This window comes from Myotis davidii, unplaced genomic scaffold (assembly GCF_000327345.1).
Source record: "Myotis davidii unplaced genomic scaffold, ASM32734v1 scaffold265, whole genome shotgun sequence".
NCBI lineage: Eukaryota > Metazoa > Chordata > Mammalia > Chiroptera > Vespertilionidae > Myotis > Myotis davidii.
Genome location: NW_006296627.1, coordinates 5264638 through 5288055, shown reverse-complemented (window position 1 = coordinate 5288055; position 23418 = coordinate 5264638). Strand labels below are relative to the sequence as shown.

The 23418-nt window shown below is 46.3% G+C and overlaps 1 protein-coding gene across 1 annotated transcript in view; it reads right to left on the bottom strand.

Annotated features, from left to right (window-relative positions):
- Positions 1-23212, bottom strand: part of PTPRJ (protein tyrosine phosphatase, receptor type J) — a 40047-nt gene extending 16835 nt beyond the window's left edge. The window contains exons 1-13 of the mRNA XM_015569483.1: positions 23189-23212; positions 22611-22675; positions 20622-20689; positions 18836-19063; positions 16243-16503; positions 13762-13995; positions 12201-12407; positions 10437-10700; positions 9062-9316; positions 6142-6399; positions 5158-5436; positions 2938-3228; positions 1105-1257 (exon numbers count right to left, since the gene is read on the bottom strand). Of these exons, the coding sequence (XP_015424969.1) occupies positions 1105-1257; positions 2938-3228; positions 5158-5436; positions 6142-6399; positions 9062-9316; positions 10437-10700; positions 12201-12407; positions 13762-13995; positions 16243-16503; positions 18836-19063; positions 20622-20689; positions 22611-22675; positions 23189-23212 (2587 nt within the window). The remainder of the gene's footprint in view (positions 1-1104; positions 1258-2937; positions 3229-5157; positions 5437-6141; positions 6400-9061; positions 9317-10436; positions 10701-12200; positions 12408-13761; positions 13996-16242; positions 16504-18835; positions 19064-20621; positions 20690-22610; positions 22676-23188) is intronic.
- Between the last annotated feature and the right edge of the window lie 206 nt (positions 23213-23418).

Sequence of the window (23418 nt, the reverse complement as noted above, 5' to 3'; positions counted from 1 at the left end):
GTCACAGCTGGAGATTCTGCTGCAGGTTTATGACAGCAGCCAGCTCTTTGTCTTGCAGGATCACACACCTAGTGGTGTGTTTGCGCTCCACCTCCCTCGACATGAGGACAGTATCACAGGTTGAAATCACAGGAGCTGCGCTGCAGTCTTCACATTTAAAGAACCATCAAAACCATGGCTTGGCTGGTGTGGCTCAATGGCTGAGTGTCGACTCATGAACCAGGAATTCCATTCCCAATTAGGACGCATGCCCGGGTTGCGGGCTCAGTTCCCAGGGTGAGGCATGCAGGAGGCAGCCAGTCAACGATTCTCTCTCATCATTGGTGTTTCTATCTCTCTACCTCTCTCTCTGAAATCAATAAAAGTACATTTTAAAAAAACACACAAAGAACCACCAAAAAACAACACAACTTGGCATTTTCAATCCAGGCTTTGTGCAAAGCACCCCCACGCAGCTAGCAGACACCCCAGCATCGTTCCTTTCTTATTTCCAGAGAATGTACTGGGGCATTTAAGGAAAAGCAGCCTTCCTCCACCTCCTCGCTCAGCTATGCGATGCTCTTTGCAAGTTCCCACTACAAATGCAAATCACTGTGTCCGCTTTCAAGAGCAAGTCATGCTGTGCTGATGATTTGTGCTTGTGCATTTGCATGGGGGGGGGGGGCGGACAGAGAGACCGAGAAAGTTGCTTAAGACACCTTCTGCCACCCAAAAGATAAGACCCTGTGTTGTAAAAGAGATGAAAAACCTAGATCGGAGGCCGGCAAGTTACAGTCCATGCACCAAATCCGCCCGCAGCCCGTTCTGGTCAATGGCATTTTACTAGAACAACCCACTCATTCTTTCTGTATCTTCTATGCCTGCTTTCACAGGAGCAGAGCTGAACAGCTGTGACAGAGAGGTAAGGCCTGCAAAGTTTCAAATATATGCTGTCTGGCCCTTTACAGCGAGTTTGACAACCCCTGACCTACATCATCAGGCACACAGCCGACCCCTCCCCCCCCATCTGAGTGCCAAGCATGGGCTACAATGCATTTGTATCTCTCATGTGCCTCAGTGGGCACAGAAATGGGGCCTGGTCAGGGCGTCACTCACTGGCTGTTCACCCCACAACGACCCCTTTACCTTCCCCCGTGGTGAGGATGACAGCATAGGCTTTGATGGGTCCGTGGCTGGCTTCAAACCCGCTGAACTTGATCTTGACCGAATTGTGGCTGACAGACGTAATATTGGGAGACTCATCTGGAGGAGGGGGATCTGAAACAGAACAACACAAACGTGATCATCGGCATCAAAACCAAAAACGGAACAATTATTAAGCACAGAATCGGCAGTGACCGCAAGTCCTGCCCTGGCTCTGGGAACAGTACGCTGGCCTCACACCGAGCAGACACAGGAGTAGGAGCAGAGGAGGAAGTGGTGGGAGCTTCCAGGCTCACTGATACAGATGACGTGTGGAAACGATAGCATTTTACATACACCGAGTTCAACAAAGCGTGATCGCAACTCACTGCAGCTATTCCTTTATTTGCATTTTCTTCACATGCCTCCTATAAAAATCTGAGTTACATCAACATGTCATAATAGAATATATCCTATTACACATGAGGGCCACATTATTTCCTAGTGGACAGCACGGCTCTAGGCCTGGCTTAGCAACCTCCCAAGAACTGACAGCAGTGGCCGCTTGGAGGCGGTGTCCCGTGTCTAATTGCCAACTGTGGAGACTGCCAACCAAGGCTCCCACGTTTCCCAGCAGCCGTGCCTTTCAGCCCACCAGCCTCCCACCCAAGACTGTCAGCCGCAGGCCAGTCACCCACCTTCCCTCTCACTGCCTATCTCACCCCACGCCCAGGGCCCTGCCTGCTTCGCTCACCGTGGTGTCCCTCACCCGGCACACACTGAGCACCCAACAATGTCGGCTACAAAACCCACACCCCCCACCTCCCTGATTCACCACCCGGCAACGGAGAAAATGCAGCTCCACTTTTATCCAAATGAAAAACGTGTTCAATTTGTACATAAAGATCCATCGGTGGAAAGGGAGCTACAGATCACAGAGTGAAAGTCACTGGGCTGAATGAGAGCCGTGACTACTCGATCCTAACACACATGCTTCAGCTTCGCAAATTACCAACTCTGACAAGCTCCCACTCGCCGCTAGGCACTGGGCTCGGCCCTGGAGATGCCGTGTCAGACACGGTTCCTGTTCCCCAGGAAACATATCCAGGGGTCAAAAGCACAAAGCAAAACAAACTCAACCAGGATGATGGGAGACTTAATGTTGGCAAAGTCATGGAGAGCAAAACACAGGTAAAAGTGAAGCAAAGAGAGAAGCAATTTTCTCTGAGAACAACAAAACAAAGATGGGCACGAGAAGAGTAACTGTGGGATCCCCCGTGCACCTACGTAGTGAATGGTCCCATTTCCCAAAACAACTGGGGAGCTTGTTAATGTGGATTCTAGGGAAATGTGAATCTTGACTAAATATCTAGAAATAGTGAAATAAGATTGACCAGGTGCTAACAAGTATCCAACTGGGTGACAATGGGCACATAGGTTTCTGTGTACTTCCTTGTACTTTTTTGTATATTTGAGGATTTCTATAAAAATACTTTTTTAATGTAGTAAGGGAACTCACTAGTTAGAAAATGTGGCAATGAATTATTCTGCAAAGCAAAGGAAACTTTTGGGATATAAAACATAAGTCCCTCTTACTCTGTCTGCTTCTTCAGACTGGGTTTCTATAGAGTTGGGTTAACAGTCCGTGCCCACAAAAGCAAATATTTTAGCAAAAATTTAAACACATACACACACACACACACACACACACACACACACACAGCAGATTTCCAGGCCACACTCACAGACCCAGTAGGTCAGCCTCTCCCGGGGTAACTGCAGTGCTACCAGGCACCCTGCTGCCACGAAGCCCACCTGTGATGCCCGTGCGGCAGGTGTTCTGGGCGGGAGATGCCATCTTGTTACAGGACAAGGCAGTGATGCTGATGTCATACCAGGTAGAAAAATTCAAATATGTGACTTCCATCCTGTACTCGGTGCCGTCCTCCGAGGAGCAGCCCTCCAGGAGTGTCGTATTTTTCCAGTCTCCGCTGCTGACCTCCAGCCGAAAGCCTTCGTTGGTGCCGGGAGGGCAGGTCCACTTGAGCACCAAGGTTGGAGTTTTGGGGACCACTTCACAGTGGAAAGGGGCTACTGGGGCCGGGTCTGCAAAGCAAGCACAGCACAGCATGAGGCTCCGGGGCTCTGGCCTGTGCGAACACTGGCCCCTGGAGAGCAGTAGGGTCCTGGTCCGCCCATGGCGAGGAGGCAGGCGTGCTGTGTGGGGGAAGAGGCAAGGCTGACCTTGAATGGGGTGTCACTAAACTAGGTGATGTTGGGTTCGGCATCCAACTGCTCTGAGCCTCGGCTGCAGGGCTCTGAGGATTACGTGCAACCAAGGCTGTCGGACACCAACCTGGAAGAGCCCGGGCTAGCCATCTCATCACAGTATGGTGGTAGCAACTTCTTCACCTGCATCATCTCATTTTGGGGATTACTGTCCCGTTTTGCCAATGAATCAGCTAAGGCTTAGAGAGGTTAAGTGATTTGTAGAGGATGGCATGGCTAGTAAGTGGAGAAGCCAAAACTGGACCCCAGGCTAAGTCCAAGTCTAGGGCATTGTCTATACACACAACATGCTGAATGATCGATAAAATGGTATCCGTTTCTTCATCTTTAAAATGAGGTGTTACCTGTCTGAGGGCCAGTAGAATTTTACTGAAAGCCAACATCAAACTGATGTAAATGAAAAACTCCATATTAATGCACTGGGGATATTATCATGATTACTTTAATGCCACCGTATTTTTTAATTCTGTGCAAGACACTTAGTGCAACTCACACATTCTCCACTTGAGGCCTAGCAAGGTCACCTACCCAATGCATATCTACAGCTCCTGTCCCACCCACCCACAGTCACAAATGCTCATGTATATTTGTCTCCTGCTTTGGGGGCTGCAATAATTATAGCTAAGAGAAGGGTCGGCAATGGAAGCCACCCAAATACCAAAGGTCAGAGTCTAGACCAGGTGGGATGGAGCCCGAGTTAGCAAAGTGGCTCAAAGCTGGAGGGATTTCTTTAGCCACTCCATGTGAAAGGCCAGAGGTCATTGAGGTTCCAGCTCCTACACTACCAGGGAGACTAATCTAACGAGTCTCCTGCCTTCTAAATCAGCCCGGACACACTCGAGTGGCTTGGTCTAAGGAACGGAAGGTGTGGGTACAAAGAGAGTAGAGAACAAGGTGGTCCATGGGCCACAGTCAGAACTGTGAGCCGAGGTCTTCATAACGGTCTGCAAAGCAGTCCCTGACTACTTTCAGGAAACTCCCTCAGCTAAATGCAGGGCTCCCCTTCTCTTCAGCACACCTTTTGCAGTGAGAGATAAGGACCAAAAAAGGTGAAAAGCTGAGCATCCATTATAACATCTTTTTCATCTTCTTAGTGTCAAAGCCAAACTATAAATTACCATCTAGATGTCATCCATGCCCCAGCCATTACCTCTCAGGCCTGACCACTACCCCTCACCCTCTTGCTCCTGTGGACCCTGCCACCCTGGCCTCCTGCTTTCCTTCAACACAGCAGGCACCTGCAGCCTCAGGGCCTTTGCACTGGCTGCGCCTCTGCCTGTAATGCCCAATGCCCTGATGTCCACATGGCTGGCTTTTTTTTACTTCCTTCAGATCTCTTTTCAAAAGGCACCTTTTCACTGAGGCTTCCCCTGGGTACCCCTCGATAAACATCCACTCTCTTCCTTCCTTGTGTTTTTCCCTCTCCTTGGCAGTCACCATCATCTAATAACTAATGTATCATGTTTATTATGTCTTCCCCACCAGAATGCAAGTTCCAGGAAGGCTGGGACTTATCTGAGTCATTGTAAAGTGCCTGGCATATAGTAAGTGCTCAATAAATATTTATTGCACGAATAAGTGATGAGGGCAACAAGAGAGCGCTAATAAGCAAACAGGAGGCCTCCAAGAGCTCACTGTCTATTATAACACACCACACAAAACCTGATAAACTAAAGTGTGGGGAGGACCCACCTGCAAGGCGGCACCCCACAGGAAGAGGTCCAACAGGCACCTGGGACTACTCACCTGTACAGAAGGACTGCCAGTCAGGCGCCAGGGACTCAGTGACGTTCCCCACTAGGGCGAAGATCTTCACTGTGTACCCGGAGCCAGGTGTTAACTCGGTGACTGTAGCACTGGTGATGCCAATCCCTGTGACTATTTCAGTTGCGTTGCTGGAATTCCCGTTTTTCTCAATAAGAAGGCGGTAGATGTACGTGAGAGAGGCCGCATCAGCGTTCTGCCACCTGAAGGTTGCTGATGTGGTGTCAGTACTTATTTTAATGTCGGACACACTGCTGGGCCCTTGATTTGGGGGGCAGGGGGGGAAAGTATGTATTAGCTTGAATTCCAGGACTCTTTTATATCATGCATCTAAAAATAGCCTAGCTCCTTTCGGGAAAGAATGAATAAACCCAGTATTTGCTAATTCAAAAGATGGAAGACTTCTCAAAAAGATACTCAGAAAATAGTTAGACAGATTATATCTCAAAAGAATAAACTCTTTCATGCTTCTGTTGACACTTCTGTATGTGTCCAAAATTTTCAAGATATAATTTCCTATCTGTTTTTGAAATCTGATCAGTGAAAGAAAAATATATGTTAAAAAGATATTATAAACTACCATCTCTACCATACACTTATTTAGATCGAAGATGAGCAAAGTGCCTCCCTCACTGCTGCATACAGAGCTCCTCAACTGAGCAGTACCTTCCAACACCAACGACAGGCAGACCCTCCCCTCATCTGAACTCCCAAGGAATGAACGGGACAGGTATGTTCCCGTGCTTATGGGATCGCTTTCTGCTTCTGAAGACAATTCTAGGTTCACAAGGCTCAGCACCAGTACCCCATGAGAAGAACAGAACCTCTGCTGATATCTTCAGCTTCAAGAGCTTCACATTTGACCTGAAATTCAGAAACAATAGCCCCTGGGCAATGCCTACTTCCCACCCTCCAAGTGAAAGTCAGGGAGACACTCCCTTTAAGAGGGCGTCGTAAGACACTTACGTGTGTACTGCACAGTGAAGCTGGAGCTCCCCCGGACACCGTTCACTTCTGGAACAATGGTGATGTTATATAAGGTGCCCGGGATCAGGTTCCTGAGAGTGATGGATTTGTCGGAGCTATTCATCTGGTTAGAGTCATGCTTAGACTCCAGCTCTAGGTGGTAGATGTAGTCAGGGGCGTTGTCTAGATTCTGCCACTCTAACGTCATTTCAGTTGTGGTGACATTGACCACGCGGATGTCAAACACAGCAGCGGAGTCTGGTTGGAGGAAGCGGGGGGCGGGGGAGAGGGGGGGGGGGGGCTGTTAATGACCATCGTAACCTCCAGCTTCACTTCAAAGTGTCTGTCAAAGGAACTTGTTCTTTCATCATCGGTCTCAAATGAGTTCACAAAGCGCAAACTCCAAAACATGGGTGAGAAACACACTCAGTTCTTTCTAGAATGTTGGCTCTCCCATAACACAGAGGCACTTACCAGTTCACCCCATCAGTTCTCTGGTCCTTTGCCTTGGTCATAAAAGTGCCCCGTTGGGGGTCTTCTAGTAAAAATCACGTTCAGTTTCCTGACCTGAATGCTGGCGACCAGATGGGTTGGGCTTGTGAAAATTCACCACACCATGCACTTAGGATGGGTGTGCTTTTCGGATGTATGTTAGTCTCAACAAAGTGCTTTTAGTCATTCCCTCATTTATGTTATTCTCAACAGATTGTTTTTAATCATTCCCTCAAAAGAAGACATCTTCCTGAAACACAGTCAGCATACCGAAGAGAAAAACTGAAATGGAGAGTTGATACTTACTAAGTGGGAACATTTGAGACCAGGGTGGGAAAGAGGGGAAAACACGGTCAAGCCCTCCCCTCTCAGAGCTGGGGGTGAGAGGTGAAAGCGCCCACCTGAGCACTTGGGCACTGTACTCTGATCCCCTACCTGACACAATAAACCAGTTACGATATGAATGCAAAGATCAAGGCTCAGAAATAACTAAGCACAGCTCAGGGGCACTAAGTACATTCGCAGCATTGTGTAACCATCACCATAAATTCTCTATACCCCAAACAGCTCCTCATCCTCAACATAAACCGCATTAAACAACTCCCCAGTCCTCTCACCCCAGCCCCTGGAAACCTCTACTTTTTGTCTCTATGAAATTGCCTATTCCGGGTACCTCGTGTAAGTGGAATCCTAGAATATTTGTCCTTGTGCGCCCGGCTTATTTCACTTAGCATAATGTTAATGTTTTCAAGGCCCTCCATATTGTAGCATGGATCAGAATTTCATTGTGTTTTATGGATGAAGAATATTCTATTGTATGGATATTTTTGTCTATCCATTTTGTCTATCCATTCATCTGTTGATGGACACTTGGTTGCCTCCACCTTTTGGCTATTATGAATCATGCTACTGTGAACACTGGTGTACAAGTATCTATTTGAGTCACTGCTTTTTATCTGAAAAGAAGTGGAATTGCTGGGTCATATGGTATTTCTTTTCCTTTTTCAAAATTGTCTTTAATGCTGTTACACTGATTTTCCCTAATAATAATAAAAGTTGTTCAATAATAGAATGGTAATCCCCTAAAAGTCAACTGCCTTCTTACTACTCTCATTGATTTTCATTCACTGAGACCTATTATAGGCGCCTCAATTACTTCGCAGCTGCACCATATCTAAGTATCAGTCCACACTGTGCTTAAAACCTGTCTTCAAAGGCAGAGGCCAGTTCACTGCCCTGTCACTCTGGGCCAGTTACTTATGCTTGCAGAGTCCCCATTTCAGTGGTTCTAAACTTTCCTAATGCCGCGACCCTTTAATGCAGTTCCTCATGTTGTGGTGACCCCCAATTTCATTGTTACAAATTGAACATAATTAAAGCATAGTGATTAATCACAAAAAACAATATGTAATTATATATGTGTTTTCCGATGGTCTTAGGCGACCCCTGCGAAAGGGTCGTTCGACCCCCAAAGGGGTTGCGACCCATAGGTTGAGAACCGCAGCCCTATTTCCTACTCTGGAAAATAGAGATGATAATAGCACCCGCCTCATGAAGTAAACCTTTCCCATAAGGCCACAGAACAAATATTTTAGGCTTTGTGGGCCATATCCACAGTCTCTGTTGCAATTACTCATTTACAGCACAAAAGAAGCCATAGAGAGTACATAAACAAATAAGCATAGCTGTGTTTCAATAAAACTTTATTTACAAAAACAGTTGGCCAGATTTGACCCATGGGCCATTACTATCTGTTGACCCCTGTTATAAATAATGGAATGCCAGGAAGATATTAAAATTATCCTGTAGAAATATTTATATTACAGGAAAGGATGCTTATAGTAAACTGGTATGTGGAAAAAAGCAGATTACAAAACCACATGTACAGGATGACTTCAATGTTTGTCACATAATAAATATATATGTATAGATGTGTGTGTGTGTGTGTGTGTGTGCATGTATACCTGTATACGTCTTTTTTCTTAATGTGTGGGCGAGTTTTTTGTTTTTTTAATTGATTTTGAGAGAGAGAAAAAATCAATTTATTCTTCCACTTACTTATGCATTATTTGCTTCTTCTCTGTGCCCCTAGCAGAGATGGAACCTGCAACCTTGGCAAATAAGGATGACAGTCTAACCAACTGAGCTACTGGGCCAGGGTCTCCCTGTATATATCTTTAAATTATAAAACTTCATACATCAAAAGTTACCAGTGATTATCTCTGATTGATGGTTTACGGGTGATTTTTTTTTCTTGTCTGTATTTTATAGAATGACTATGCATTACTGTCATTGTAAATGTTTTTTTAAAGACTTTTCTTAGATAATAAAAGAAAAACAACATTTGGAAAACCTGACATTTATAAATTATACTGATTTCCTTTAAGAACCATTACTGTTTCACAGACAACACAGCCTATTTGCTTACCAGTTGTATTGCAAACTGTCCGGGAATCCCCTTCAGTCCCATTTGGCCCTTGTGGAAATATTTCAAAACAATACTCGGTCCCAGGGTATAAGCCATCAATGACGATACTACTTTGGGCGGTTGTATTCTGAGATTTTCCAGTTCCGTTCTGTGAGGTGAGTATTCTAAAGGAGTCCGAGTCATTGCTGCTCCACGCTAAGCTAACAGTCCTTGTGGTGACACTCGTCACTCGGAAGTCAGAAACTGGACCAGGACCTGAGGGAAGAACATAGGGGCAAGTAAGGCTCTATCTCCAGAAGACAAGGTGACTGAACCTCACAAAATATTTACAATGAGGCTAAATGACCCTGACCTCTCTTTTTCTCTCCTTTGCACTGTCACCTACAACGCGAACCCCCTCCGAAACTGGTGTCTGGCCACTGAGAGAACACTTGGCTACAAGAGTGCAGAAACAGCTTAGGTTGTTCAAGGTCATCTGCAGGAAATGAGAGGAGCCGTGTATCCCGGGGGTCAAGGGTTCAGGGTCTGGAGGGGGACCTTGGCCACTGCTGGTGTGCTTCCTGGGAAGGGACAAACCTTGGATGAAAGCATTGTTGTGGGATGAGCCAGGATCTCTGGGTTCCAGTCCCTGCTCTGCCACTTGCTAGCTCTGTGGCCTTGGGCCAACTGTTCAGCCCAGCTGAGCTGTAGTTTTCTCATCTGTAAAACAGGGATCCTACTACCTACCTCAAAGGCCACTGCTACCCTGATTCTGTTATAGTATTACCCTACAACACCACTGGCATGCTGTTAGTTTTATTCTAACGTACTGGAGCCTCTTTGGACAAAAAGCTTTTAATGTGCTGCCTATCATCTGATCTTAAGGGACAGTTAAGCGAACAAGGGATGAGACACAGCTGAGCCCTGCTTCATTATACATCAGCACCTTAGGGACAAGGGGACATGAATATCCAGGTTCATTTTTGTCTCCGTGTAGGAAGTTGCTCCACGTCTCTGCCACACCGGAACGGTCCTTACCCGCACAGGCTGGGGTCGAGACACCCCAGCTATCTAACCCCACCTCTGTCATCTGCCAAGTGTGACACCGGCCAACAGCACCTCTCTCAGCCTTGGCTGCCTCATCCATAAAACAGCCTAGTGGCAACCAGGCCACAGGGCTGTGAACAATAAACGAGACAGAGCGAGGAAAACACATCACACAGCGTGGGCATGTGGCAGGGTCGGGCGAGGATCACCGGTATTGTATCGCAGATCCTGTACATAGAAGTCCCGTGGACTCACATGCTCGGCTCTGCAGGGCAGGAGCAGAGCCTCGTACTGGGCCTGGCGCATGGCAGGTAGGCAAGAAAGGGTAGCTAACAATGCGTGCACTCACGGGTGTACACCTGGAGGAAGCCCGGCATGCCCGCAGAGCTGTCCTGCAGGAACGGGCGCACTGTGATGTTGTATAAGGTGCTCGAGCTGAGTCCGGTGATGACAGCCTGAGTCTCATTGATGGTGAGATTGAGATTGAGGGAAGCGGGCTCAACGTCTATCTCGTAGGTGTAGACAAAGCACGAATCATTATTGATTTTCCAGGTCAGGATCATGCTTGTGGCAGTGACGTTTGTAGCTTCGATGTCAAAAACCTGACTGGATTCTGCGAAGACACGAGAGGAGTTCACAATAACCAGAATGGCCAAGCCAGAGAGAGAGAGAGAGAGAGAGAGAGGCCGTCCTTGGGCATGCCATCTAGTCTAAGAAATACCCTCAGCGATGGTTCCTTTCTATCCTACACCGTTTAACCACAACACACGCATGTATGGGGTCCCAGCACAAGTCAGGCATCTTCTTCTATGAAGAAGCAGCCTGGCCAACTGCAAGGGCATAGCTGCTCTGGGTTTTCCATGTGATGTGGTGGATTCCCTCATGGGCAGCAACAATGGACAGTGACCATGCATTCCCTGTGCAGCCCCTTTTCCAAACAGCACTCCATGCCCCCTTGGTGTGAGGAAGCGCATGTGACCCATGTAGAAGCTGGGGGATAGCATCTCCCTTCTCCAGCACAGAAATCCAGAAAGTGGGTATGGGACAGCTCTCCATCTCGGGGCTTTGAATCCTCAGAGTGTCACCAGATCCAGTGCAGTCCAGCCATCCAGAGTGTTCTGGATGCCAATCCATTTTCTGTCCTGGGTCCTCCGGCCCCCACCCTCTGTTCTGTGGGCCTACGACAGCCTTTCTGAACAGATATACTTTTGGGTAAGACAACCAGAGTCAGGTTATGCTGCTGCCACCAAGCCCCTGAGAACTGCAATGCTGTGGTGTTTGCTCCTAAACCCGCAGAGCAGGCCATGAGCTATTCCAAGTATTTGTGTCTCAATTATCATCTAGACTGAAACTCCCTGAGGGTAGGAACTGTGCATTTGTTTAGCCGCTCACCAGCACCAATCCAAAAAGCCTTCCCGTACGGGTCAATCTACAGGGTGGAGGTGCTGATAAAGGAGAGGTAAAAAGCAGCCACATGCACAAGTTTCCACAGAAAGAGCAGCATGCTGCCCAGCCGGTGTGGCTCAGTGGTTAAGTGTCACTCTATCAACCAGGAGGTTAGATTCCCAGTCAGAGCACAGGCCCAGGTTGCGGGCTTGATCCCCAGTGTGGGGCGTACAGGAGGCAGCCAGTTCGTGATTCTCATCATTAATGTTGTTATCTCTCTCCATTTTCCTTCCTCTCTGAAATCAATAAAAAAAAAAATTTTTTTTTTTTAAAGAAAGAGCAGTGTGCTTCCCAAGGTCAGTCCAAAAGAGGAAACTCATTCTCTGATCTCAAGGAGAAAATACTTAACCAACACTGACTAAGTGAGTATCAGTTTGTAAGAGAAAAATATCACACCAGCTTGTCTCATTGGCTCATGTGCAGAGAAATGAAGGAAAACCCGAGGCAGCTCCCGGGGTCTGCACACTGGCTGCTCCCTGTGCTTTCCTGAGCTCAGAGAAAGAAGCGTCTTGGCCACAGGGCTAAGAAGAACCTCAGCGGGTCTGCTCTTCCGGAAAACTCCGTGTAACAACAAAACCGCTTGTGAAGCAAGAGGTAACTCAGAATCACAGAGGACAAAACTTTGTGCTCGAAACCAGCTGAAGCCATTTTATGAAATCCAACATACGTGTGCTGAAGACTATTTTCTGGGGCTCTCCTTCCGGGCCGGTTGGTGCTCGAGGATAAACAGTGGCATTGTACGACGTGCCAGACTTTAACCCAAGAAGCAGGACTTCCGTGTCAGTCAGAGGAAAGCCAGAGGGTGGGTCGTTGTACATAAGGGGAGTGAGGCTTTTGGGTGTCGGGTCTGAGCTCTCTGTGCCGGTGGCATTTGCTTCAAACACAAAAGGCAAAGACGTTAAAATTCGACAGAAGCACACATGCCTGTCTTCTTTCTGCCCCACAGTTGGGACTCCACAGTACCTGCTGCCCTCCTCCCCCAGACAGAGACGCCTGTGCCTGAAAACGCCCCGATTTGGGGCAGATGTTTCACTCTGTACTTTTATCGCAGGAAGCAGTGTAGATATCTATTTGAAATTCATCTATTTGCATCCCTCTCCCTACTTTCAGGAAGTCACCTTCTCCCACCCAAGTCCAGATGTGCTTTCCGACGGACAGCCACCAGCCAAACGTAGTTCATCAGAACCCACTCAAGCACCTGTTCCCCTGGCCTAGACCCCTGCTGACCGGGGTGAACCAGGGGGAATGCTGGTGGCCGTTTCTCCTGGAGTTGTGTGGAGAAATACTCTGACAACAAAACCGATATTCTTCTCAATTCAGAGTTGCCCTGAAAATGCTCTAATCTGCAAATGACTACTCCACCGTCAAAGCAGGAGATGTCTAGGTCTGCCTCAGTATCCCTTTTCTCGGGGGATGTGATAAGCTCCTCCAACTGGCCAGTGTGGCTCAGTTGGTTGAGTGTCGTCCCATGAACGGAAGGGTTGCCGGTTTGATTCCTGGTCAGGGCGCATGCCCAGCAGCCGATGGATGTTTTACTGTCACATTGATGTTTCTCTCTCTATCTCTCGCTCTCTCTCTAAAAATAAATTTAAAAAAAATAGAGCCCTGACCGGTTTGGCTCAGTGGATAGAGCGTCGGCCTGCAGACTGAGGGGTCCCGGGGTCGATTCCGGTCTGGGGCATGTGCTTGGGTTATAGAAGAAATAGCCCGGCCTCTTGGCTCAGTGGCTGAGCATCACAGTTCAATTCCGGTCGGAGCACATGCCCAGGTTGCAGGCTCAATCCGCAGTGTGGGGCGTGCAGGAGGCAGCCAATTAATTATTCTCATCATTGATGTTTCTATCTCTCTCCCTCTCCCTTCTTCTCTGAAATCAATTAAAAATATGTTTAAAATTTTTTAAATAAAAAAGAAGAAGAATGGCCTACGTGGGGTAACAGGTCTGTCATTTGTTCAGCGGAAAGTTGGAAAGGAAAAGCCACGTGGCCCAGCTGCTTTCCTGGATGCCAAAAGCTTCAACCCGCTGCCATTCTGAGCCCCTATGTGCTGACCTACAAAATCAAAATACTTTCCCTCCTTCCTCAAACAGGCGTGGGGTCAAAGTCAAATCTGCAGGAAGAGCCCTCTACGGATTCTAACACTCTCTACACATAGAACCATATTTTTTAAAGTATTAAGTTACTGAAAGGCAAAACTTGCAAGTAGATGAGAGGCACACTCTTGTAACTCACCTGAGCCATGTTCTCCAGGGCTGTTTGATTCCGAAACGTTTAGGGTGACCTTATATTTAAACCCTGGCTTCAGGTCTGAAATGTTGACTGCTAAGTTTTGAGTCACCTCCTCATGGCTTCCCGTGGCTTCTAGGAGTATCCGGAAGGTGGCAGTGCCATTGCTATTCTTCCAGGCCAGTGCAACTGCGGTCACACCCTTGCAGGTAACATGAAGGTCAGACACTGGAAGAGGCGCTATTTTAAAAACACAAGATGGGCATTGATGGAACAAGATATGCGTAATCACCTTTCATTAAGAATGACTGGGGACGCTGATGTTTCAATATTACCCACTAAAAACACTTCCTTCGTATCAGAGTCTAGTGCAATTCCATCATTGCCGAGCAGGAGAAAATATATATCCTATGCAGAAGAGGAGAGAAGAGACTAAATCTTATATGCAGAGCTTTTTAAGATCTGTAATATCCCCCAAGACAGTGGACCAACAGTGACTGGACACTCCTCTAAACGGTCCCTTTTAAACAGCAGCATTTAACTACATCTGTTTTTAAACAGCAGGAACAGAGCATCAAAGAAAGTGGTTGTTTGCTATGTCTAAAGGTCTCAAGTCAAGACAACACAAGTAATATCATTTCCCAATACCAAGACATTTCTATGAAGGAACGCATCACTGCATTCTGAGCCCAAGGGGATTTTTCAGAAAACTTTCAATCTGTGCTAACCCCTCACCGTTCTTTCCATCACCTGATTTGGCTCACAGTGACATAAACCAAACCCTTTCAGCCGAAATGACATGCACGCCCTGCCTTTATGAGAACATGGAGCTACAGAGAGGCGGGTGGCTTGCTCAGGAACGCACACTTGGGACCGTCAGGAAAGCCAGAGCCCAGGGCTCCGGCCTTCAGCACATCCAAGCACAGGTATGTTGTGGACAGAGCAGAAACCCTGCCTGAAGTCTGCAGGAAGCCGAACCTGAGACACCACGCCCCGTCCAGCTAGTCCACTCTGTGGTCCTAGTCTTCACATCAAAAGTTGCTGATGCAAAGATTTCTAAATTGGGCCACTTGTGTGCCTTTTGCTTTTTTTAATGGAACACCAACAAACTAGCCAGCTGAATGACACAGGGTACCTGTTACGCACATCATTGTGCCACAGGGGGTCAGGGACCAGGCCTCCTGGGTTCCCACCACTTGTAACTCTGGGCTCTCACAAGAAACCTAACTTCTCAGCTTTACAGTTTCGTCCACTGTAGCCCTTGGAGTTACCGGGAGGACAAAAATCATGGAATAAGGACAGCTAAGCACATAGTAGGTGCTGAGGAACGCAGCCTTGTCCTCAGGCTGTAAGGCGGAGTAAGGGTCCTCAGCTCCCGGAGGGCTGCTTCCTGCTAACTCACCGCCTTCTCTTCCCCACCCTTAGCAATTCTCTGTCCCTTTGTCCCCACCACCAGTTCTAAAATGTCTTCTTTTTCCTCCTTCACTCTCTTCTAGCACCTTCTTTTCCTTTCTTTCACAATATAGAAATCTTTATTTTAGGGGGAAGGGGGCTTCCCTCTAAAACTGCTCTGAGGAGCTCCAGAGGTTTATTGAAGGGGCCTGAGACACTCCATCCCTTAGCTCCTCTCTCCCTGGTTCTTTTTACTTACTGGGCTTCTGAGAAAGATTTTGCTTAAAGAAATTGTTTCCTAGCTGAAAAAAAGGCAAAACAAGTTGAAAACCACTGGTTTAGTGTTTGTCTGCTCCGTGTGCAGAAGGTGCTGGCCCAGGCGGTCACTTCAAGCCCTGGACTCCAAGAGGTCAGACTCCTGGCTTCACCAGCCAATGAGATCACATTCCCACCCCGGAAAACCAACAATGGGCCTCTTTTTTAAATGTTTGCTTCTTCTCAGCTTAAAAAGACCTTCTCACCTCTGTTTTATATTTTTGGTTCTTTTCAGCTTTAAAAAAAAAAAACACAGAGAGCTAAATTTGCTGATAACAGGTGGCTCAGGACATTGACATCTAAGCTAAGTACAAATCTAAGCTCAATCAAATGTCACTGGACGCTTTCATTTGAAACACACATTCCTCTATAAAATCTACCAAAACTTCATTCCCCAAGAAAAATTCCTGAGACTATAAACACAACACCAATTTTCCTGGGAGCTTAGAAGAACCCTCATAATTAGTGACAACATCAAAACATATTTCCAACGGGGTCTCTGCTCCCAAGTCCCAGCAGAAAAGTATTAACCAATAAAAACAAAAGATTTTTACAACCAATTGGAATTACTTAAGACATCCCAAACACAAGGGGCCTTCATATTGAATGATCAGGCAACCTGAACTCCTGGGCTTAGAACAATACAGAATCCTTTCTCCTCTCCCACAGTCAAAGACAATCAATCTCTTTTCAACAGGCAACTTGAATGGACAAGGCCCTAGCCCACAGGGCAAGAAGGAATGATGGTTCATGATCATTGCTGGGAGCTAGTCATCTTACTTGTTGTGACATTTATGAAGCTGGCATTTCCCCTACTTCCGTTTATTTTTGGAGTGATGGAGAAGGTATATAAAGTCGCTGGACTCAAGTCGGGGATATCAATCCTTCTTTGATTTACACCAGAAGTCCCCGTCCAGCTTCCCGTCTCATCCTTTACTTCATACTCATAATTAGAAGCAGCTGAGTCGTCATTTTTCCATGTTAGATTCACGCTGGTGGGACTGATGGAAATAGCTTCAATGCCAAACACAGGACTGGGTTCTATTTCGATATTGTTTCCAAAGAAAAAGGAAAGAAAAATTATATTTGCAAGAGAAATATGAGAGCAAGGCCTGATCTGTAGACTACTTCCCAGAAGTGAATTTTGCAATCATATATATACATGTATGCATGCATGTTTGTGAAACAATGGGCTTTAAAACATAGACAAAGTGATAGAGGTTGGCCCTCTTGGCTGGGACTTGAATGAGGGCTAAATCTAGAAGCTGGTACAAACGGAGACCTAAGATGCAAAGTAAGTCTATCCCCCGTTCACAGAAAACAGCCACGTGTAGTGAGGCATCATCTGGTACAGAAGTGTCCGGTAACTTTTTGCCAATCCCTGAAATCAGAGGATGCTCCATATCGATCTGGTATGAAGATGACAAGGGACAGAATTACATTAGAAGAAAGAACTGGTCTTAGAATCCAGACCTGGACATATGGACCTGCTCTCCCCCACCTGAGCTGTGTGACCTGGAATTAATCCTTTCCAATCTCTCGGTCTCAGGTTCCTCTGTTGACAGCTCTAACACACTACACTAAACACAAAGGGCAGCTCAGTGGATAGAGTGGCGGCCTGCGGACTGAAAGGTCCCAGGTTCGATTCCAGTCAAGGGCATGTACCTTGGTTGCGTGCACATCCCTAGTGGGGGGCGTGCAGGAGGCAGCTGATCAATTTTTCTCTCTCATCGATGTTTCTAACTCTCTATCCCTCTCCCTTTCTCTCTGTAAAAAATCAATAAAATATGTTTAAAAAAAAAAAATCTGGGTTCTGCCCAGCCAGCCTGGCTCAGTTGCCGAGTGTCGACCTATGAACCAGGAGGTCAAGGTTCGTTTCCCAGTCAAGGGCACATGCCCGGGGTTGAGCGCTCCATCCCCAGTAAGGGGCGTGCAGGAGGCAACTGATCAATGATTCTCTCTCTTCATTGATGTTTCTATCTCTCTCTTCCTCCCCGTTCCTCTCTGAAAGTAATTTAAATCCTCAAGTGAGGCTTTTTTAAAAACAATGAAAGTTTTTACAGTCATTAACTATAACTTCAAAGTGGATGCATCCTAATTATATTCAAGACTGAGGAATAGCAACTTGCAACAGAGGAGGAAGCACAGCCATGGGGCCCCTTTTCTCAAGGACCTAGGTACTGACCCCAGAAGAGAAAAGATGGTACAGGTAACACCACCTGGGCATGCACATGACCTTCAAATGTCAGCATGGAGAGTGTGCCTCACCTGGCCCCCCGGAGATGCAACCGTTACACAATCCATGAAAAGGGGCAGGAGCGGAATTGAGAGAAACGAAAAGGCACAGGCAAGGAAGCGTCTAGGGCCCACAAGTCAGTACACTTCATGCCTCAAAGCCCCTCCATGCTCGAGCTTCCTCTTGCCTGAGGGGCAGGTTCACGGTAGCATTTTTGGCAGCTTATCACTGTGGAGTCCATTACGGTCAATGCTGAGGGTGGTGAGGGGGGTGGTAAAATGATAACCACGGTCACAGTGGTCAAGGCAGCAAAAGCAGCGGCCCTATTTGGGACCATGTTCCTGGCACCGTGCCAGGTGCTATCCATACATACAGTTGCTCATTTATGCTTCGCAACATCATGAGGAAAACTACGGATCTGTTTTAAAGATGGAGAAATGTGTTGAGAACTAAATTTTGTTGATTCTGGGAAGTTTTTAGAAAAGCAAGTTCTTGTGTTTCAATGGTTTAGAAAATAAAGCACTTTTTTAAAATGTGTGTGTGCGCCCAGACAGCGTGGCTCAGGGGTTGAGCATCGAGTCATGAACCAGGAGGTCATGGTTCAATTCCCGGTTGGGGCACATGCCCGGGTTGTGGACTCGGTTCCCAGTTTGGGATGTGCAGGAGGCAGCCGATCAGTGATTCTCTCTCATCGTTGTAATTTCTATCTCTCTCTCCTCTCTTCCTCTCTGAAATCAATAAAAAATATTTTTAATAAATAAATAAATAAAATGTGTGTGTATAGTTTGTTGGTGTGGTTTTTTTTTAATAAAGATGAAGTCTAAGAGGAATTGCCCAGAGTCACAGAGTTCGAAACTGACAGAGCCAGGAAGCCAACCTGGGTCTCTGAGTCTACACCTGTGCTGGGCCGTGGTAGTACTGCTCGAAGACCAGGCAGACGGAGGGTTAACGCCGCTCTCAGAGGAGTCAGGATACCCTCCAGCCAGGCAACAGGGCCAAGAATGGGGAGAAGAGAGATACAACACGGTTGCATTTTACTGCTGAAGCTCAAATAAAGAGATCTCACATACACTGCAGGTATGAAGACATTTACAGTCTAAACCCTGCAATCCACCCCAAAGGAAGAGTCTTGCTCACGTGTCCACACTTGGCAGCAGAAACTAGAGCCATTTGAGTATCTGATATAATAGTTCGTACCAGGAGCCAGCCCCGCAACTGAAATAATGTCGTCTCCATTCTCTTGGAAACGCTGCGGATTCTGGTTGCTCGAATCAGTCACGGTTATTAGTGAAAGGTTTTCTGGTTTTTTACTGACAAGAATCTCAGTGGTGGTAGATTTGACTGTAACCAGCTCACAGGGGACACCTAGCACACAGGAGAGAAAAGCAAAATGCAAATTAATAAAATAGCACATCTACCATATACTCGCTATACAATAGGGTTTTTTTATTATAGATTTTTAAATGTGTCATCGTTCCCTCATCTTTCCTTCTGCTCCAAAATATCACCTCTATGCATAGAGGTTTTCTTCTTTCATGCCAGTGATTCAAATCTGCTAGAGGTACAAGCTCATTGACTAAGCTGATTAACAAGGCAGAAAAAGCAACTGCAGGATTCTTCCCATTGTTTGCACAGCCTCTGTATAATTACTATTATTAACTGAGATTTCTTTATTAGAAGGTTTCAGCATGATCTGTCCCCTTTACATGGTACTCTGAGAACAGTCTAATTATTTTATCTCTGTGGTTCACAGGTTTTAGGATTTTACCAATTAAAAAAAAGTGCCCCTGCTTTTTGGGGGCCATTTGTGGAGGGGTTTGCCTTTAAATAATTTTTTATTTTTTAATTACAGTTGACATACAATATTATGTTAGTTTCAGGCATACAACCCAGTGATTAGACATTTTAACTTACTAAGTGATCACCTAAAAGTCCCCTAATTTTGAGGGCAGACAAAACCTACCAAGTTTTTCCCAAATACCTACATTTTTAAAAAACTACCAAGTACTATTATCTTTCTTTCTTATTGAAACGTTTTACAACCAAAAAAATTATTAAGTACATAATCCCAAAATAGGCAGTACTTTCAACTGAATATAGTTAGCTTCATTAAAAACTCATTCTCACCCTAACTGGTTTGGCTCAGTGGATAGAGCGTCGGCCTGCGGACTGAAAGGTCCCAGGTTCGATTCCAGTCAAGGGCACATGCCCAGGTTGTAGGCTTGATCCCCAGTAGGGGGCCTCCAGGAGGCAGCTGATCAATGATTCTCTCTCATCATTGATGTTTCTATTTCTCTCTCTCTTGTTCTTTCTCTCTCTCTCTCTCTCTCTCTCTCTCTCTCCCTCTCCCTTCCTGTCTGAAATCAATAAAAACATATTTTTAAAAAAACTTATTCTCATATCCTTATTGTTCTCATTTTAGTATAGGCTAGGGAGGACTTCAATGGACCAGCACTAGAGTTAGTGGGTGGGACCAAGCCCTCCACATGGAAGCAAAATACACAAAAGGCTGTCTGGTTTTCTAAAGGTTATACAAACCCTGTACACCACTTAAAAATCATGGGGCAATGTAACAACTCAAGAAAATACTTATGGGATCACAGCACATAAAATAAATCATACTGCATCATGGTATCATGGTTTCAACTAAGTTGTGTGGGGGTTTTTAATCACCCATGGATGTAGGTTGGTTGGAAAAAAAATCACAGAAAGCATAAATTTTTTACTTGTCCATGTTGCACGATGGATTGAATTGTTTCCTTCACTAGCCATTTCAATCCCCACAACACGTTTAAAGAACAACTGAAAACTGAATTTTCACAAATTAACATTTTCTGTGACTTTCACATAGCTATTAATGTCGCTGTGTCCATCAGGGGGCAGTAACAAACAACACAAGAGTGGAGAGGGAAGTGGTACTTACTACTACAGGCATCCGTGCACAAAATCTGAAACAGAAAAAGAAAACGGAAGTCAGCAGATTCACTCAGCCTCGGAAAATGCAAATGAGAAATAAAGCAGCTGAGAATTTAATAATGGGGTGCGGTGCTAACAAGTCTGTTTGCCTAGGTTAGGGTGTGGGGACACTGAATTCAGGAACTCAGTGTACCGGTGGGTCAAGAACAAACAATGGCTTCACCTGGTTGAACATACAGAGGCTGACCGGCTGTTGGCTTGCCAGGGTTTGTCCTCACAGATACATCCAACAGTCCCTCCTGACACACCATCATGAACTGAGTTAGAAGGACCCAGAAAGAAAGTCCAGATTCTCTGCCAGAAAGAGAGGAAGGCAGCACCATGCCACCCTTCCCCAGAGCCATTTCCAGGTCTCCACTGCAGGATGTAAAGCCAAAATGTGGGACCAAAGAAATACACTGGGCTTGGGATTTTCATTGGGCAAAAATTCATCTTCTGTTTTCTACCAATAGGTGGCAGGAATCTTTTTTAATCCTATGGCATGCAGCTTTGGGAAGAATGAAGGTTTAAAACAGGGACTTTAAGACTGTTTAGTTGACAGTGTCTCCATCTATCATCTTTAGGTCTCTGGGGGTCCTCAAAGATATTCATCGCGATCCATAAATTACTTGCCCACACTTTAAAAGCCTAAGTTGTGTGTTCTGTGGTTTAATAAACACGCCTTTTGTGGTTAACAGGATTTTTCAAAGCATGGTCATCATGAAGAGGAAAACAATCAAAAGGGACCCTGGTGGAAAAAATGTCCCCGACTTCCCATCACACTAAGAATAAAATTCAAACTCTGAGCCGCAGCCTAGGGCCTCTCTGATCTGCTCACCCCCTCATGCCCTCACAGTGTTGTTGAACCTGGTTTCCCCTTTAGAGCCTTACAGACTTATTGGCTTCTCCAAAACACTCTGCCCAGACCTTCCCATGACACGGCCTAAATGTCACCTCTTCGGTGAGTCCTTCTCCAACCAGCCAATGGGAGTTAGTGCCCCTCACTCTCCATCACATCACTAGTGTGTTTTCTCCTCGGCGTTTACCTCAATTACTCTGTCTCCTCCAACCAAAGTATAGGCTGCATGAGAATAGAAGCCTTATCTGTGCCCCGTGCCTAGACTGGTGCATACAGCAGGAACTCAATCAATGCCACTGAAGAAAAGAATGAGCCTCTCATTTTAGACAGGAAGCAAACCCAAAGGTCCAGAGATGGGAAAAGATTAGCCCCAAGATTCCAGGGCAAGGCCAAGGCCTGACAAAAAGCACTATGGGAACCTCCACTTCCAAATGCATTCTGAGCATAAAAAGGAAGGAACTTTAGCTTACTAAGTACCTACTGTGTGCCAGGCACTGAGCAAGGCTTCCTCTACATCCAGTGTCTGAGCACACGGTCATGGAATCATGATTAGGAGCATGGGTTCTGGAACCAGACCACCTGGAGGAAATCATTCAGTGCCACCATTTCCTGGCTATGTGACTTGGGCCAAGTAGCTTGACCTCTCTGTTCCTCAGTGTCTACATCTGTAAACAGAGATGATAATCACAGCTGCCTTGTTGCAATGAGGATGAAATTAAACCACCTATGCAGCTGCTATTGCTATCATCATCACCTTTCAAACTTCACAGCAACTCTACAAGGTATTTTCACCCCCATTTTACCAATGACAACACCCAGGCTCAGATCCTAATAACAAAACCAGTGAGCAATCTGAAACTCATAATGTCCAAAATATTTCAATAATTGGTCAACAACTCAGTTACAGAGGTGGGCATTGGGGCCCAGAGACAGCAGGTGGCTTACCCAAGGACACACAGCTGGTGAGGAAGCACCAAAACCAGAACCCACGTCCTCTGTCTTGACCCCAACCACTCTAGTCAACCTTCTCCAATGCCTTCTCTCCTAAGATGCTGACCTGACCGAGATGGAGTACTCATATTTCTCCTCCCTTCTTACCACTCCTCTACAAAGTCACCCAAGGTCATCTGCAGATGACCCAAGGCTTCTGCAGTCCCCCATAGCTGGGTAAAAGGAGCAAATCCTGAGATGAGGGGGAGAGATAAAGCTCTCTGACTTAGCAGGAAGACATACCAACATATGAGAAAAGAGTATGAGACTGTTTCTCAGTTCTGCCAAGGATTTCGGTTATTTACACACCCCAGGTACAGTAGAAACCCATTGGTCAACCAGATGGCTGGGCATTAACTGTACCCCAAAATGCCCAACACTACACAGTAGAGTCTTCTCCCTCCTCCTTTCTGAGGAGCTGACCCTTGGTGTTGAGTCCTCCAACCTGTCCATAGCTGCCCTCTCCCCTAGATAGGTATGTTCTTTTTCACAACCTCCTTTAGTTATGCTGATGAGCCAGAGCTCTCTCTCCTCGTCTCGGGAACCACCAGTAGTTCCCCAAATCCGACCCCAGAGAAAACAAAACCATTAACACTGCCTTTGATGCCATCCCAATTCGGCCATAGCCGTAGCCATCACATCAGTGGTCCACTCTGAACACTGGATTCTTCCTACGCAACACCTACCCACAGGGAGCTCACTAGCTGCATTTACCCAAAACTTCTAAATTCTACCCCCAACTCCTGTACATATAAACATTCTCCTACAAACACACCCAAATGGACCCATACATAATCTCTATCCCTCCCTTTGAGTCCCTCTCTGCATGACTGCACCATTAAACCTGTCTCCCATCTATAAACATCAGAATAACCTCTGACTCCTCCCTCCTCCATCCTTCCTGGGTGCACTCAGT